This window comes from Gorilla gorilla, chromosome 1, assembly GCF_029281585.2.
Source record: "Gorilla gorilla gorilla isolate KB3781 chromosome 1, NHGRI_mGorGor1-v2.1_pri, whole genome shotgun sequence".
NCBI classification, from domain to species: Eukaryota; Metazoa; Chordata; class Mammalia; order Primates; family Hominidae; genus Gorilla; species Gorilla gorilla.
In genome coordinates this window covers 197,009,218-197,024,575 of record NC_073224.2, presented here as the reverse complement: position 1 = coordinate 197,024,575, position 15,358 = coordinate 197,009,218, and the positions used below count along the sequence as shown (strand labels likewise).

Sequence of the window (15,358 nt, the reverse complement as noted above, 5' to 3'; positions counted from 1 at the left end):
TGTTCCCGGGAAAACCTGATCCGGAAGGCTTCCAGGGAGAGAAGATTTGCGCCTAAGATTTCAAATGAAAGATCTCATAACACTGTCAGTGAAACAACTAAGCACTGCTCGGAAAAGATGGTGGCCTGGAGAACAGTCCCGTTATCTATTTACCCCTTTTCGTCAGAAACCGTAGACGTCACCTTACGCGGGATAGGAACCCGGGTGAGCTACGTCCCCAGGGATGCCCAGCGATACACAAGTCACCGTCACCCCCTCCAGAGTAAACCGCATCGCCTGGCAAGCAGGCGCCCAGGTCGTCCCCAAGGGCCAGCGCCTGGAACCGCCAGGGTGTGATTGGTGGAGTCTTGGAGCCCGCCCCTCGTCGGGCCCAACGATGCGCCTCTGATTGGTGGAGACGCCACCTGGCCCCGCCCATCCCCAATCGTGTCCGTGCGCCGCCGGTGGCCGGGCGTAGGGGACGGCTGTGAGGTCTGGAGAGGATGCGCCATCGACCTCGGCAGTAGGCGGCCGAACCTTGGCCCCAAATCTTCTACCCCGGGGTGGACTGCGGCCCCTAGAGGAAAGGCGTCAGGGGACCGACCGGCAGCTGTGCCGTCGCCGCACTCTGGACCACGCTGAGGGCGGGCCGGGTTCCCTGCGCCTGCGCTGACATTTTGCAGTTTGGGAAATGGCGGTGCTCGGGGACGTCGATACTGACCCAGGGCGGGAGGCAGCTGCGAGTGGATTGTCGGGCCTTTTCAGACCGGGGTCTGAACCTCCGGGCCGGGGCGGGGCTGGGGTGCTGCCTGGCTCTGCCAACGTTCTGGGCCCTCGAGTGTGAATGAGCTCCGCGCGCCATCCGCCTTGTAGTCCTTGCGTCCGGCCACCGGCGCGGGGCTCCCACCCATCCCCACCCCACCTCACCCCGTCTGTTTCCTTTCTGGTCCAGTGGGGACAGCCCTGAGTGAGCAGCGTCGTAGGAGTGATACCCGAGTGGCAGCCCTGATAGCCTGGGCCCCCGGCCTCTCCTCCTTGCCCTGCCCCCGCACCCCCTCCCGCACGGGGACCCGGATAACTCCTTTCAACAGAAGTCTTTTGGGAGCGCACGATAAGGCTTCCTTTCATCTGGCCTCAGCCCTTCACCAGTTAACCGCCCTGTCCCCAGGCTCAGGCAGGGCATATTCTTCGCAACCTGCTCTTCTTTGTTGAGATGCAGATGGATGTCCTTATAGATTCTTTACACCTAATGGTAATACATATAGGTATTTCCATTTGCTAAGTACCAGTTTTCCTTTCTCACACCCTTCTTACAACCCCTCTTCATGTCAGGGAGAAAAAAGCCTGCCTGTAGTTACAAAAACAAACTTCTCCCAGATTTTGTCAGCTGAGCCTCTAGAGACAAATATCTTTGGTGTTTTATTTCCTCCAGTATTTTCTGAGTGCCTGCTGTGCATCAAGCACTGTACTGAATAGTGCTGAGGACCCACAGGAACCAAATCGGCATCTTCTCATGAAATTCAGACTAGTGGCAGAAAACTGGACTTGTGATGAAGGAGCAGATGAAGTGCTCTGGAAATTCAGGGGTGAAGGAGGAGGATGAGCTGTCTTTAGAGATGAAGCAGTAGTATACAGAGGAACCAGAGGGGGCAATTCCAAATGAAATGAACACAGGGCAGCTTGACAGCTCATTGGGCCCATACAAAGAACGTGGTTCATTTTGTGTGTGGGGGGGGAGGGGTGCAGGAGGTGGGTGGAGTTAATGGAGTAGGGGTTGTATAGTACCATTGTTAAAAGCAGGGGTTTTAGCTTATTCACTGTGCGACTTCAGGCACATAACCTCTTTGAGCCTGTCAAATAAAGGTACAGTATTTACTTCACATTCAAAATAATGCATTTCAAGCCTGAGCATCACGGTTGGCACAAAACTAGTGTTTTTTTGAACACCAACTATCAAATATGTGATAGAAATGCCTTGAATGTCAAGATAAAGAATGTATATATTCTCTGGGTAACCGGGATCAAACAGATTTTTGAGCAATAGAGGACACTGATGAGAGGTACGTGTAAGGGACTGGATCCTGAGTCAAAGTCTAAGCCGTTGCAGTGGTTGCAACCCCACTTACTTCTGTCTCACTCCCATCCAAACCTCCTACCCTCAATCCACAAGCATTTCAAAACCATGTTTCTAAAAACCGGCCATTTATATCTGTTTAGGTAAGTAACAGGAGTGAGGTGGTGTATTTACAAGTTGGCTTGTCCAGATATACTATAACTTAGTGTCTGTATTTAATATTGACAACCAAAAATATATATAAATATCTTGCATCTATACACAACAGGGCAGGAGTCTCCGTGTCTTCTTGAGCAGTGAGTTTGCAGGCTCCCACAGGCCCTCTTCTCATGGTGATAGTGTGGCCCTCAGTGCAAAGGAGACTAGAACCCGGCAGCCCAGACTGGCCCTTCCCCTCTCCTCCCTGCACTCCAGTGCTCCCAACTGGTCTCAGGTAAGGAAAGATTAATTTGAGTGGTTGGGTAGGAAGAGATGGGAAGGGGCAAATCCTAATGGAGCCTGACCCCTAGAGTGGGGAGATCCAGGCCAGCAGAAGGGGTGGCCATAGCCACCTCCTGGGATAGAAGCTTTGTAGTTCATAGTTCGATTAGTGTGTCCTTAGGACATAGGTCCAGCCCTACAGATTAGCTGGGTGAAGAAGGCAAGTGTCTGGACAGGGCTTAGTCTCCACCCTCAGGCATGGAGCCATTCAGGGTGAAGCCTGGGATGTGGGTACAGGAGACTCAGGCTGATATAAAAATAACAAAATCAGTAATAAAAAAATTATAAAACCTGTTGCTTGTCTGAATAGATTTGAGCAACAGTCTTGCTTTTGTTAAAATCCTGGAGCCGTTAAGTCCTGAATATTCTTCCGGACATCATTGCTGGCTGGAGAAAGGAGCCCCAGGCCCGGCTCGGCTGACATCTGTCAAGTTTGGAAGTCTCATCCAGCTGCCTGTGCTCCTGAGAGATCCTTAGGGCTGCTGGGAGCAGGCCGGGCTGGTGATCTGGGGCGACTCACACTTGGGAATCAGCCCCCAGGGGATGGAACAGCTCCTCGGGTGTCTTGTCACTTTGGCTGGCTCCCCCCTGCCGGAAGCCGGAAGCGATCTCATCGAAGGTCCGGCCTTTAGTCTCAGGAACTTTGAAGTAGGTGAAGATGAAGAACAGAACCAGGAGCACAGTGAAGATGATGAAGACATAGGGACCACACAGTTGCTGAAAGACACACAGACACACTTGGTTGGAGTCATGACCCTACATCCTGGCTGTAGGACTTTGGATAAGTCACTTTACCTTTGGGCCTTTGAGCTGAAAAGGGAACATCCACCTACCCAGGGATGCTATCATAATTAACTGAGACCACGCTTGTACCTAGAATGTAACAGGCTTCAGGAGCACCATTCAAGGCTAAGGGGAGAACCCTGGAGTTGAGGTCAGCATTCTTGGTCATGTGACCTGGGCTTCCTACCCTCAGTTTCCTCCTCAGCATGATTCCTAATGAGAATGCTGGGCCAGCACTTTGCACAGCACTGTGGGGTCATGCGTGCGGGTGAGAAATGGTGAGTACAGAGACAGTGGGGGTTCTCACCTCCACATACTGGAAGCACATGCCCACAATGAAATTTGAGGTCCAGTTGGAGAAGCCTGCAACGGCAATGGCAGCTGGACGTGGACCCTGGCTGAAGAGTTCAGCCACGATGAACCATGGGATGGGGCCAGGACCCACTTCAAAGAAGGCCACAAAGCCAAAGATGGCCACGATGCTCAGATAGGACATCCAGGGTAGCTGCTCCTGTTGAGGATGACGGAGAGGGGGAAAAGTTAGACTGGGTTGTGATGGATCCTCAGGGGAAACAGAAGCTACAGAGGCCGGAGCAGAGCTATGCGAGAAGGCAGGAAGCCTGGGGATGGTCCTGGATTTGTTGTGTATCCAGCATTGGGCCTAAGTTTCCTCATCTGAACAAAATGATTTAAGTCCTGCAGGGTGGCTGCAAGTGTTGAGTCCACCCCCTGGGAGTGGTAATGTGGTGTGCATGTGGACGGTGCTAAGAGGCCCCATGGTCCCCTGTCTGTGCCTGCAGCACAGTCTGCCTGTGGCAGGATGCAGAAGAACACTCCTGGGGGTGGGGTGGATTCAGGTTCTAAGGCGTGTGAGGTGCCCAGCTCAGGCTGGCACAGAGTAAGCGCTAAGCATACGGTTCTGCATATAACCATTCTTGAGGAGGCCAGGGTAGAAAATTTATGGGCTTTCCACTTGCTGCCTGTCTGGCCTTTCGGCAACCACCAAACTTTCCAAGCCCACGTTGAGCTGTAAAATGACGGTCATGGTGCTTTCCTTGCCCAGAGGCTAAATAAACGAGTGCCTGTGTGTGAGTGCCAGGCACAGGGTTGGCACAGCGGTCACAGTCACAGGCCTGGGACTGAGGTTGATTCCTGGCTTCATCCTTTATCTAACAAGTTACTAACCTCACTGGGACTTAAGCTGCCTCCCCCATAAAATGGGAAGAACTGAACTACACCTCCAGTAGTGTGAACTGAATGAGGCAAGGCATGTTTCTGCACCTCTGTGGGGAGGATAGCACTACTTCCCGGGGTTGCTGTGAAGATGAATTGAGGCTACAGATGAAGATTGGAAAGGGTTAATATTAGGCAAAGCAATTCCTTAAGGAGGTGAGAGTTTGGGATCTGGGACCAGAGGTGCTGCGCTGAGAATCCATCAAGCAGGGAGGAGCAAGTTCAAGAGAGGATGTGTGTGGTTTGGAAGGAGACAACTTCAGGAGCCAGAAGGTCAGACCCACAGCCAGGGAGAATGCAGCCACCAACAGGCCTGCCAGCCTGGGGCTGAGACAGGCATTTTGGGATCTGAAGCCCAGGCAAACTCTCCTGCATCCCTCACTCTCCAGAACCTAGCAACTCACCAGCAGTGCCAGCGCGATGGTCATGAGTATGGCACAACCCGCCATGCCAGCCAGGCCTATGAGGTGCAGGGTCCGCCGGCCTGCTCGCTCCACCACAAACAGCTGTGGGCAGAGACAGTGTCAGTGCCACCCCTGCCTGGTGCCCTTCTGAACCCACCCACCCAGAGGCCTTGCCTCAAGAGCTGAGAAAGTCACAGGGCACTGCAAAGACCAGTGGGGAAGATGGCACTGCCTCCTCCCTGGGGTTTGGCTGGGGGGGCCAGTAAGCAAAGACTCACCGACACGACAGTGAAGGCCGTGTTGACGATACCGGAGCCAATGGTGGCATACACAGGCTGCTGCACCCCTGCCTTCTCGAAGATGCTCGTGGAGTAATAGAAGACCTGCCAGACAAGAGAAACTGTTGGGGCCTACCTGGACATTGTGGCCCTTCCCTGCCTCTGTAGCAGTGGATGTGGGACCCAGGATGAGTAAAGAATGAAGGGGACAAATACTCAGGCAGAAGGGACACTGCACTGCAGTGACCTTACGGGCTTGGGGTCTAAAGGGAAGCTTCTTTGGCAGAGGCGTATCTGTTGTTTCAAGTTTGGGACTTGTTCACCATGCACACTTGACCAGAGGGCTTGGCTGGGGCACAGGAAGGGTGGGTGGGGGCACTCACAGCGTTGATGCCAGACAGCTGCTGGGACAGCTGCAGCACCACAGCGATGAGGATGGGCTGGCGGTAGGCGGGGGAGCGGAACAGCTCCAGGATGGTGACCTTCTTCTCCCGCATCATCTGCCGACTCTCTTCCTTCATCTCCTGCAGGTCATGGGTCACGTCAGCTGTCCCGCGCAGCTTCTTTAGCACTGGGGGGACCGGAGGGAAGGTGAGGGTGGCTCAGAGTGGGAAGAAGGCCAGGGCTCAGGGAGTGGGGAGGAGGGCAGGGCCATGCCCGTACCACTCTTGGCCCGGTTCTCCTCGTTGCGGTTGATGAGCAGGAAGCGGGGACTCTCGGGGCAGAAGGGCAGCACGATGCACTGCAGCAGGGCCGGGATGAAGATGATGCTCAGCAGCAGGGGCCACAGGTCCTTGTTGCCCATGATGGAGTCCAGGCCGAACACCTGGGGGAAGCAGGGGCCGTAAGCGCCTCTGCCCTGACCCCCTTTCCCACCCCATCCTGCCAGAGTGGCCTTCCCTACTTTGTGTCAGCTGCTGCTTCAGGGAAGGGCCCCAGTTCTAGAGGCTCTGCCACTCTAGCATGAGCCCTGTTTCTCAGTTTCCTCATCGGTCACATGGGAAAAGTAGGACCTACCCCACAGTGTTGCTGGGAGGACAAATGACAAGGCCACAGATGTGTCCAGCACAGAGAATGGGGGCTGCTACTCTGCCACAAGAGGGTTTTGGGGACAGGGAAGGGGAAGCCTCCTGGAGAGAGGCTACTGTGCATAACAGCCTGCGGCATGTTGGGGGAAGGCGGGCCCTGTGGTTGGAGGCCTAGAGTGAGAAGAAAGGGACTGAGAAGAGTCAAGCCATCTTGCTGTCAACTGGGAGGCCATGGTGCTGTGTTCTCTGGACGTGTGTACCATAGTTGTCCTCTGCAAGGCTGTGGGGGCTGGGTGGAAGAGAAACTCTGCCCTGCTGGGCACAGATCCGAGAGCCACTGAAGCTGTGGGCAGGGGCCTTGCCGGGCAGGTAGATCCTGCCCCAGCTTACCTGGGCGATGAGGATGCCGACGACGATGCCCAGCTGGTGCAGGGTGCCCAGGGCCCCACGAAGGGCTGTGGGTGACACTTCACCCACATACATGGGCACGAAGCCTGTGGTCAGGCCGCAGTACACACCGATGATGAAGCGGCCCAGGATCAGCATCTCAAAGGACTTGCCCAGTTTCGAGAAGCCCATGAGCACGGCAGACACGAAGGCCAGCAGGTTCATCATCAGCATTGAATTCCGCCTGGGGATGGGGTCACAGGTCAGGCCAGTGCCCACATTCCTTGGGCTCCCAGGGGCTGGATCAGAGGTAATACCCTGGAACAGGCAGATAAGTCTCCCCTACCTCCCACCCCATCTGGGACTCCCTGGGCAGGAGGGCATGGGCCCTCCAAGGGCAGTGCCAGGACCTCTCCTACTTACCGGCCAAAGCGGTTAACGAAAAGGCCCACAGAGAAGGAGCCAATCATGCCCCCAACAGAAAAGATGGCCACTGACAGGGACCAGAGCGTGGTGAGCGTGGTGGGCAGGATGCTCTCCCCATAGCGGTGGACCCATGTCTGGTTGTAGAACTCCTCGATCACCTGCAGGGGGAGATGCAGCCTGGGTGAGCAAGCCAGGGGCCAGGACCCAGTCTTCCTTTTCCTTTCCCCTTGCACCCCTCCCTAAGAGAGGGCCAGGGCCTGGCTCTGCCACAGATTCACTGCATGTTCTTGAGCCAAGTCCCTCTATTTTTGTGGGCCTCACTTTCCCCAGGCAAGAAACAAGGGGTTGGAGTTCATCTGAGAACCCCGCCAACTCTCCCACTTCCCCTAACGTGTGGTTTCCAGTGCCCTGTGGTTTCACAGGCTCAGTGTGACTTGCTGGGATGATGGCAAGTGATCAGTGGTGGAAGTTCAGGCATAGAACAGAGAGGTACAAGACCAGGTGTGGTGGCTCACGCCTGTAATCCCAGCACTTTGGGAGATCAAGGCAAGCAGATCACTGGAGGTCAGGAGTTCGGAACATGGTGAAACCCTATCTCTACTAAAAATAAAAAAAAAAATTAGCTGGACATGGTGGCGCAAGCATGTAATCCCAGCTACGCGGGAGGCTAAGGCAGAATTGCTTAAACCCAGGACACGGAGTTTGCAGTGAGCCAAGACTGCGCCACTGCACTTCAGCCTGAGTGACAGAATGAGACTCTATGTCTCAAAAAAAAAAAAAAAAAAGAGAAATACAGAAGGAAAAGGGTCTTCCCACTTGCCCCTTTTCTCCTCACCATGTCTCAAAGCCCCAAGGGCCCATCTCCTGCCATCAGGCCCTCTCCCCAACCCCTTGCTGAGGAGGAAGCAGGGCTTGACAGACAGGTTCCGCCATCCAGGAAGTACAGACTCCCTGACCGCACTGAGGGCCTGGTGTGACAAACTCACACATGTCACCCTTCAGAAGTGCTTGAAAGACTCACACTGTGGCTTTCTGTTCCCCAGGCCTAGCTCCCTTGTGTCTGGCCTGCGAGCACCCCCTTGAAGGACCCACGGCCTCCTCCCCTCTCCCAAGGGCCCAGCTAGGAGGTATGGGGAAAGGTTCCACACAAGGAAGCAGTTCCAGGAACTGGAAATGCCCGTCCTAGGGCAGCCCTGCCCACCAGCCCTGCCCCCACCCTGGCCAGCTCCCACGGATGTGGTAGGCAGGCAGCACCCGTTCTGCCTGAGCACACTCACCACACTCTCAGTGCCATAGGACTGGCCAGACCCACCCAGCCACACGTATAGCAGAGTGCAGGCCCTAGTTACCCAGAAACGGCTTCTTATGCACGTATACCATCACACACACATACATACCCGTGCTCATAGAATCTAAATATTCCTGCTTCAGCCAGTCACAAACTCACATGCCCCTCATCCCCTACCACTTACAGCTCAAACTCAATTCCATGTGAACCCAACCCATCCCAACACCCCTCCGTGTGCGTGCATGCCACAAGTTCATGCACACACAGCAGTATGCAGCCTCTGCAGCCTCCATCACTGCTGTTGGTCCTCCCTATCCCTTCCAACCCACTGAGGTCTAGCAGAAGAAGAAGGTGTGGGCGGGCACACTTGCCAAACCAAGGCCTGCAGTCCCAGAAATGCCCACCTATTCAAATATGCTGGGCCTGCCTCCTGGTGCCTTCCTTCCTGTTGCTGTGGGTCCTCAGCCTCTAGCCATCTTTTTCCCTGCCCTGTCACAACCTGTCCCAAGTCAGCAGGCATCTGATGGAGGCCAGGCTCCAAGGGGCGAGGACAGTTGGTAGGGCAGAGGCAAGCCCTAAGGATCTGCTTGTCTGTTCCAAGGATGCCATGCAGAGCAGTGAATAGAAACCTGAACTCTGATTCTGGACACAACTAAATTCAGGTCCTAGCTCCACCCCTTATTTCCAGTGTGACCATGAGCAAGTTATTTCATCTGTGAGTTTCCATGGCCCCATTTCTAAAGTGCAGACATTAGCAGTAGCTGCTTCACAGTGCTGCAGGGAATCAGTGAAACAGTGCTTGGTGTCATCATCCCTAAAATCACCCCACTGCACACTGGTGGCCTGAAGGCTGTGCAGACCACTAACAGAGTCTCCCCAAGCCTTCAACCCGTAACTCAAAATCGGGGCTTCTGCCAGGTATCAATCCAATCTCCCTACCTACCACACCTTTGCACTCACTACACACCATTTCCCACCCCTCTACGCCTTTGAGATGCTACTACTCCTGCCTGGAAGGTACCCCTGGCCTTACTGCTGAAACCTTTCGAGATCCAGGTTTCCCTGACTCCAGGAGTTTGTCTTCCCTGAGGAAGACAGTTGATTCACACCATGGTCTGTCCCAGAGCCAGTGCCAGGGATACCTGGTGAGTAAATGGAGGAATCGAACCAAAGGTGTTAGGCTCTCCTCTTAGAACCCCTTGATTCTGCTGGGGGCAGACAGAAGGCAGATTTTGACAAAAAACAGAGCAACAAAATGCAAAGTGTTCTTCTGTGGACGAAACTAACCCCAGAGGAGGACTGGTTGGGAACAGTAATGCCCCGTTTATCAGGCTCCACCAAGAACAGGCTGCTCTGAATGAGGGTGGATATGGGAACGGTCCAGATAAATGGCGCTTGCCCTTCTGAGCGTCCAGTCTTTCCTGACCCATTATGGGGTGAAAATGTGAAGAGATTTCACTTTGCTCTCCTGAGCAACCAGACCTACAAGCGGGGCTGCAGGGCAATGGTGTCTGCCCTTGGGGCTCTCTCCAGGGGCAAGGAGAGGTGTTTGTCCGTGTGCAGACTGGCTCCTGATGGCTAAATTTCTGCATTCCATAGTTCTAAGGTATTCCCCCAACCCTCTGTAGTTCAGAGGCTTGTCTTGTACAACTCTCCACACCTCTTTTGAAATTTGCCAAGAAGTCAGCAAATGGAATTTGTTTGAATTGTATACAAAGAAAGAGTAAATAGGTGCTAAGTAAGGCTTGAAACTACCTAAATAAGCTTGAAGATCTCTTGAGATGTTGGGGCAACTGACAAGAGGGCTGTGTGTAAGTGAGGTGTGACCAGAGCTCAACCCTGAGTTACGTCTCCTGCCTGTGGTCACACAGTCAAAGGGACTCAACCTTGTCCAGGGCTGGCTCCTGGACGCTGCCTAGCTGCTCTGTTACGCAGACCACTTCATGGGGTGGAGGAAGGGTGAGCAGCCAGCTCTTTGCATGTTAACCTTGGCCTAGACTCATCCTCTCCAGCCCACAGCAGCACTTCCTGGCCAAGCTGAGGCTGGGGAGTGGGTTTCTGCCTCTTGATGCCTGAGATTTCTGGAAAGAAGCCACGCCTGGTTTTCCAATTCCTACTGCTGGTTCCGGTGCTCTGTGCCCTCTCCTCCCTGGGGATTCATATGGGGTTCCACGCTGACTCTTGGCCCAGGAAAGGCAGGGGGATGCTGGAGAATGAGAAGAACCCTACGTGGGGAAAAGCTCTGGGGTCACATCCTCCCTAGAAGTGTCTGGGTGCACCTCAGGAAAGAAGAGTCTACTTATTATGCCCTGACAGGATCCCACAGGCCCAATCCCGCCGGCTCCCAGCAGCCTCCACAACCCTGGGTCATGTGTGAGGTGAGACCTGGCACGTGCCTGTTCTGAACGCTCCCACCTCACATGCCTGTCCCAAGCTTAGGATTTAAACACTTGATGCTGCCACCACCCCACATCCACCCATCACCAGGTCCTCTCGATTCTGCCTCCGAGTCTGTCCTACTTCTCTACCCAGGCAGCCTGCCCTGGGTCTCATCTGGATTCTGCTCCCGACTCTTCCTATCCACCAAAGTCAGACCCCATTTCCCACAGTGAACCACCCCTCAGAATGCAGTTGGAGTCCTGCACACCAAATGTGCCAGGCTCGGCCATCCACCCGCTTCTCTGCTCCCTTCCCAGCCCAGTCTCTTCACCCAGCTGTGGGGTTTGGGTGGTGGCAAGCGTGTTGAGGAGGGAGGAGCGGTTCTGGTTAGTTCCCAGGGGGACTGCCATGGTGTCGGCCAGCCTAGAGCTGAGGGGCTACTACAGATCTCTGTCCAGGTGCCTCACTGAGCCTAGAGGACACCCACCATGGAGACCACCCTGGAGAAGCAGGTTGACTCTGGGCAGCTGAGATCCTTTGGACTGGATGGCTTCTGGTACGCGAAGCTATTCCTCACCCGGTGGCTCTCCTGGGGTGAGGGGGAGGCCTGCCCAAGCCTAAGGACACCTGGGAATCCCCACACCACCTCCCGCCAGTCGAGACAACTGTGGGTGAGACTACATGTCTGCCCATCTGCCAAGGAACTTCTCACTTCCCCTTTGTAGAGGGGCATGAGGCGGCGAACACTGCCTGGCACCTGGGTAAGCTGTTACTGTTGTCACTGTTGCTCTCTCAAGAAAAGAAGTCACCACCTTCAGAGGAGCCTTAGGGACAAGGTTTTCCATTTTGAAATTGCCAGAAATCATTACCCTAAGAATGTAAGAGTAAGGAGGAACCTGAAGGAACTACGGGCCTGCCTCAGGGAATAAAGCTAGTCTCCAGACCCCGCTCGGCTGCTCCTGGCAGAGGAACCCAGCACTCTGTAGCCCCAGAGGGCAGAGGTGCCAGGGCCAGACTCCAGCTCAGGGGAAGGAAGAGCTTTCTAGACTTCAGGGTATGAGGCTGCCCACCTTACAGGTGGTGAGTTCCCTGTAAGTAGGGAGCATGCAAGTCAAAGTGCTCCAGAGCCGGACTGGTAAACATTTTATGTAAAAGGCTAGCTAGAATCCATTAGGTAGGGTCTGTGAGCCACATATGGCCTCTGTCACTCATTGTTCTTCTTTTCTCAACCTTGTAAAAATGTAAAAACCATTGTTAGCTCATGGGTTGCACAAAAACAGGCTGCTGGCTGGATGTGGCCCTCCTGCCAACCCTTGATCTAGGATTCTAGACCACTGCCAGGAGGGGTATGCGTTTTGGAACCTCTGGCTGGTCTCACCATCCTTCCCGCTAGACATTCCTTTACCCCAGGAGGACTAGGTCAGTTAGGTCGTCCCCAGCAGGGATCCCTGGGCCAGGTTCAGGCTCGGTCTCAACTCTGCCTGTGCTCTACGGGATGCTATTGTGGGGAAGAAGGGGCTAAACTGCCAGCCAAGCTTTCAGCGCCAGTTACAAGGAGGAAAGGGCCAGCTTCTCCGGCTTAGCCTCTCAGCCTGGCCTTCACCCCTGTTCCCTGCCTGCCCCTGTCTTCCAGTTGGGGCTGGCCCCACACTGCCCCTCCCACAAGCTCTCAGCCCAGGGCCTTCATCTCCACAGCAACTCTCAGCCACACCCCTGGGTGAGGTGGGAGATTGGAGCCAGATGTTCCAGGTGGGGCTGGACAGATAACCCTGCCCACTGGGTCCCCTGGGGCCTCACTTTGGGGCCTGGGGGAAGAGGCCCAGGTTGGGGCTAGAGCTGGGCCCCAACCCCCCTGCAGAGGGCTGGGCCACCCAGGCTGCTTCCCTGGAACAGCCCTGACATGGCTAGCCTCCAAACCAAGGCCAGGCCAGGCCAGGCCTCCCGGCAGACAGAGGAATCATCCCACTGCCGTGGCCACACCCGAAGCCCTTCTCGGCTCTTGCAATAAAGTGTCTCCTCTACCCCAACTATGACTCACGAGGCACACGCAGTGACTCCCTCATATGACCTAGACACCTCACACCTTTGCTTGGGCCTAATCACCTTTCAGAACATGCACAGATACTCCTCTGGAAAGCCTTCCTCCCGAGAACCACCCCTCCCACTCCACTGCAACTGGTTCTCACACAGAGACGGCTTCGGCACCCCATAGGACATCTGCCAATGCCCAGAGACATTTTTGGTTGTCACACTGGCTACTGGCATCTAGAGGGCAGAAGCCAAGGATGCTGATAAACATCCTCCAATGCACGGGACAGGCCTCCACAACACCAGCAGAAACATCACAGTGCCAAGCTGAGAAACCCTGCTCTAAGGGCGAAGCACCCTCTCCCTCTTCCTTCCCTGCTCCCACTGTGCTTGCTCGCATTTCCATCATCGCCTTTAGACGACTAACTGTAAGGTACCGTGTGCTCCCTCTACAGTAAACCTCAGCACGGAGATGGTCTGTCTGATGCATCCGTGTCGCTGGTGCCCAGCATGGTGCTGGAGGTGCAGAGTTGACACTAAATGACCAACAAGCCATGAATCTAACTGAAGGGCTTGAGGGGTGATGTGATATGACAGGGTGTGATGGTGTAAGAGATTGTGCAACTGTGTGTGGGAAACCTGAGATGTTGGTACATGACTGAGCTTGACTCAGCTCCAAAGTGAGACCACACACGGCCAGCTAGGTGGCAGTTGTAGGTGAGTGAAAGGGTGTTTACGTGCCCATCTGGGACTGTGTCCATCTTCCACAATGGTCAAGGGCACAGACTAGGGCCAGACTCCCCGGAGTTATATTGCAGCCTTGCCACTTACCAGCTGTGTGTCCTTGCTTTAATTGCTTAACATTCCTGTGCCCCAGTTTCTTATAGAGCAGGGAAAATTATGGTGTCTGCCTAATGGGGTTATTTTGAAGAACAACTGAATTACTGTTTCTAGAGTACGTATAACAATGCCTGGGCAAGCTGTAAGTAAGCAGTAAGGGTTTATGGTAGTGGTGACGGGTGAAGGGGAGAGGGGACTAGAACTCTGGATATAGGAGAGAGAAGGAGAGGCTGCCTAGAGCACGAAGGCCAGCTCAGCCCAGCTCAGCCCAGTTCAGCCTGACGGTACACAGGGCTTGGGTTGGGAGGCGGGTGTTGCCTCCTGCTCTTTCATTCACCAAGCTGGGTCATCCTGGGCAGACCTCACCTCCTCTGCAGACCAGGTTCCTCCTTTGTCAAACAAGGAGTGTTGTTTGTCAAACAATGAGGCCCTTTCTGGCCCAGACTCTGGATTCTGAGGATGCCTTATTCTCAGACATGCCTGACACTGTCCCTTGGGCCAGGACTTCATGGTTTCTCAGTGGCTGTCAGTCATCTCTACTGGCAGCTCAGTCATTTGGGGAGGGGAAAGGCAGTGCTCGGATGAGCCCAGCATGATGGTCAGGATTCCCTGGTTCATTTAGCTGCTCCCTCTGTGGCTGGGCTCACCTCTTCCGCCTCTGTCCTCCTCCTCCAGGAGGGGATGCATGGCAGGAATGTCCTGTCACACTCACAGCAGGGCAGGGGCAGTGTGCAGAGCTGGGGAGGCACAAGGCCTGGAGCCCACCTCTAGCTCAGCCTCTCACTCTCCAGATACCTCATCTGGCTTCAGTTCCCTCATTTAGAAGAGGGGAAGATGTCAGCCCCGCCTGCCTTGTAGAGTTGCTGTGAGGTGGTAATTTATGGGGTGGTGCTTTGTAAACATATAAGGTAGTATGATTAATTAACCACTTCCAGGAGGAAGCCCTTTGGGGCCTGTTTTATGGAAGAGAACAAGCTTCTGGCATCCTCACCACTTGTGGGGCAAAGTCTCTTCTCAAGAGTAGGCAAACTGTGGCCAACCCAATGCTGTTTCCTAAGAGAGGTTCTTCTAAACAGACAAGGGAAGTCAGTGTGCCCACTGCAGGCAGTTAGCAATTCCGCATCAGCAGAACATTCCACACCCCTGCACCTCTGCAGAAGCCCCTCTCACTGCCCAGACACCTGCCCCTCCTGCCCTATGAGGTCAACTAACCCTTCAAGGTCGAGCATGGCTGCCAAGTCCTTCGTGAAGCCCTTTTTTTAATCTCCCCTGTCACCCCAGCCCCAGCATTAGTTGCCCCGTTTGCTCTCACAGCACCTTGAAGCCCTCTGTTAGTGACACTCTGGCTTTCTCCAAGGGGTCTCTCCCACTGCTGTGGAGACAGGGCCTGGCTCGGACTGTGTCTCAGGCAGCTCCCTGAGGGCCAGCATGTGCCTGCTGTGTTCACAGCTATACTTCTCCCTCCTCACTGTCTAGGACCGCATCTGGCACAGCGTGGATGCTCAGGAAGTCCTGGCTGAATGAAAGGGTTGGCCGGATGGAATCCCTGTGTCGCCCTTGGGCAGGCCTTCAGCCTACGCAGGCACAGGAGTCTCTCTGCCCTGTTACTACACATGGGCTCTGAGCCTCACTTTCATTTCTTCTTCTTGGGTCCTTCTGTCCTCTCTTCACATGTTACATGTATCACTTCTAATCTGGCTCCTGGTTGGAAAAACTACAGCCAGCCTTGTAAGAAGTGTTTGTAAAGTACA

The 15,358-nt window shown here is 54.5% G+C and overlaps 1 protein-coding gene across 1 annotated transcript in view; it reads right to left on the bottom strand.

Annotated features, from left to right (window-relative positions):
- Nucleotides 1-2,164: 2,164 nt before the first annotated feature.
- SLC2A1 (solute carrier family 2 member 1) overlaps nucleotides 2,165-15,358 on the bottom strand; it is a 33,519-nt gene continuing 20,325 nt past the window's right edge. Inside the window, exons 3-10 of the mRNA XM_004025589.4 lie at nucleotides 7,070-7,230; nucleotides 6,650-6,890; nucleotides 5,895-6,057; nucleotides 5,615-5,802; nucleotides 5,232-5,336; nucleotides 4,954-5,055; nucleotides 3,624-3,827; nucleotides 2,165-3,250 (exon numbers count right to left, since the gene is read on the bottom strand). Of these exons, the coding sequence (XP_004025638.1) occupies nucleotides 3,050-3,250; nucleotides 3,624-3,827; nucleotides 4,954-5,055; nucleotides 5,232-5,336; nucleotides 5,615-5,802; nucleotides 5,895-6,057; nucleotides 6,650-6,890; nucleotides 7,070-7,230 (1,365 nt within the window). The 3' untranslated portion in view covers nucleotides 2,165-3,049. The remainder of the gene's footprint in view (nucleotides 3,251-3,623; nucleotides 3,828-4,953; nucleotides 5,056-5,231; nucleotides 5,337-5,614; nucleotides 5,803-5,894; nucleotides 6,058-6,649; nucleotides 6,891-7,069; nucleotides 7,231-15,358) is intronic.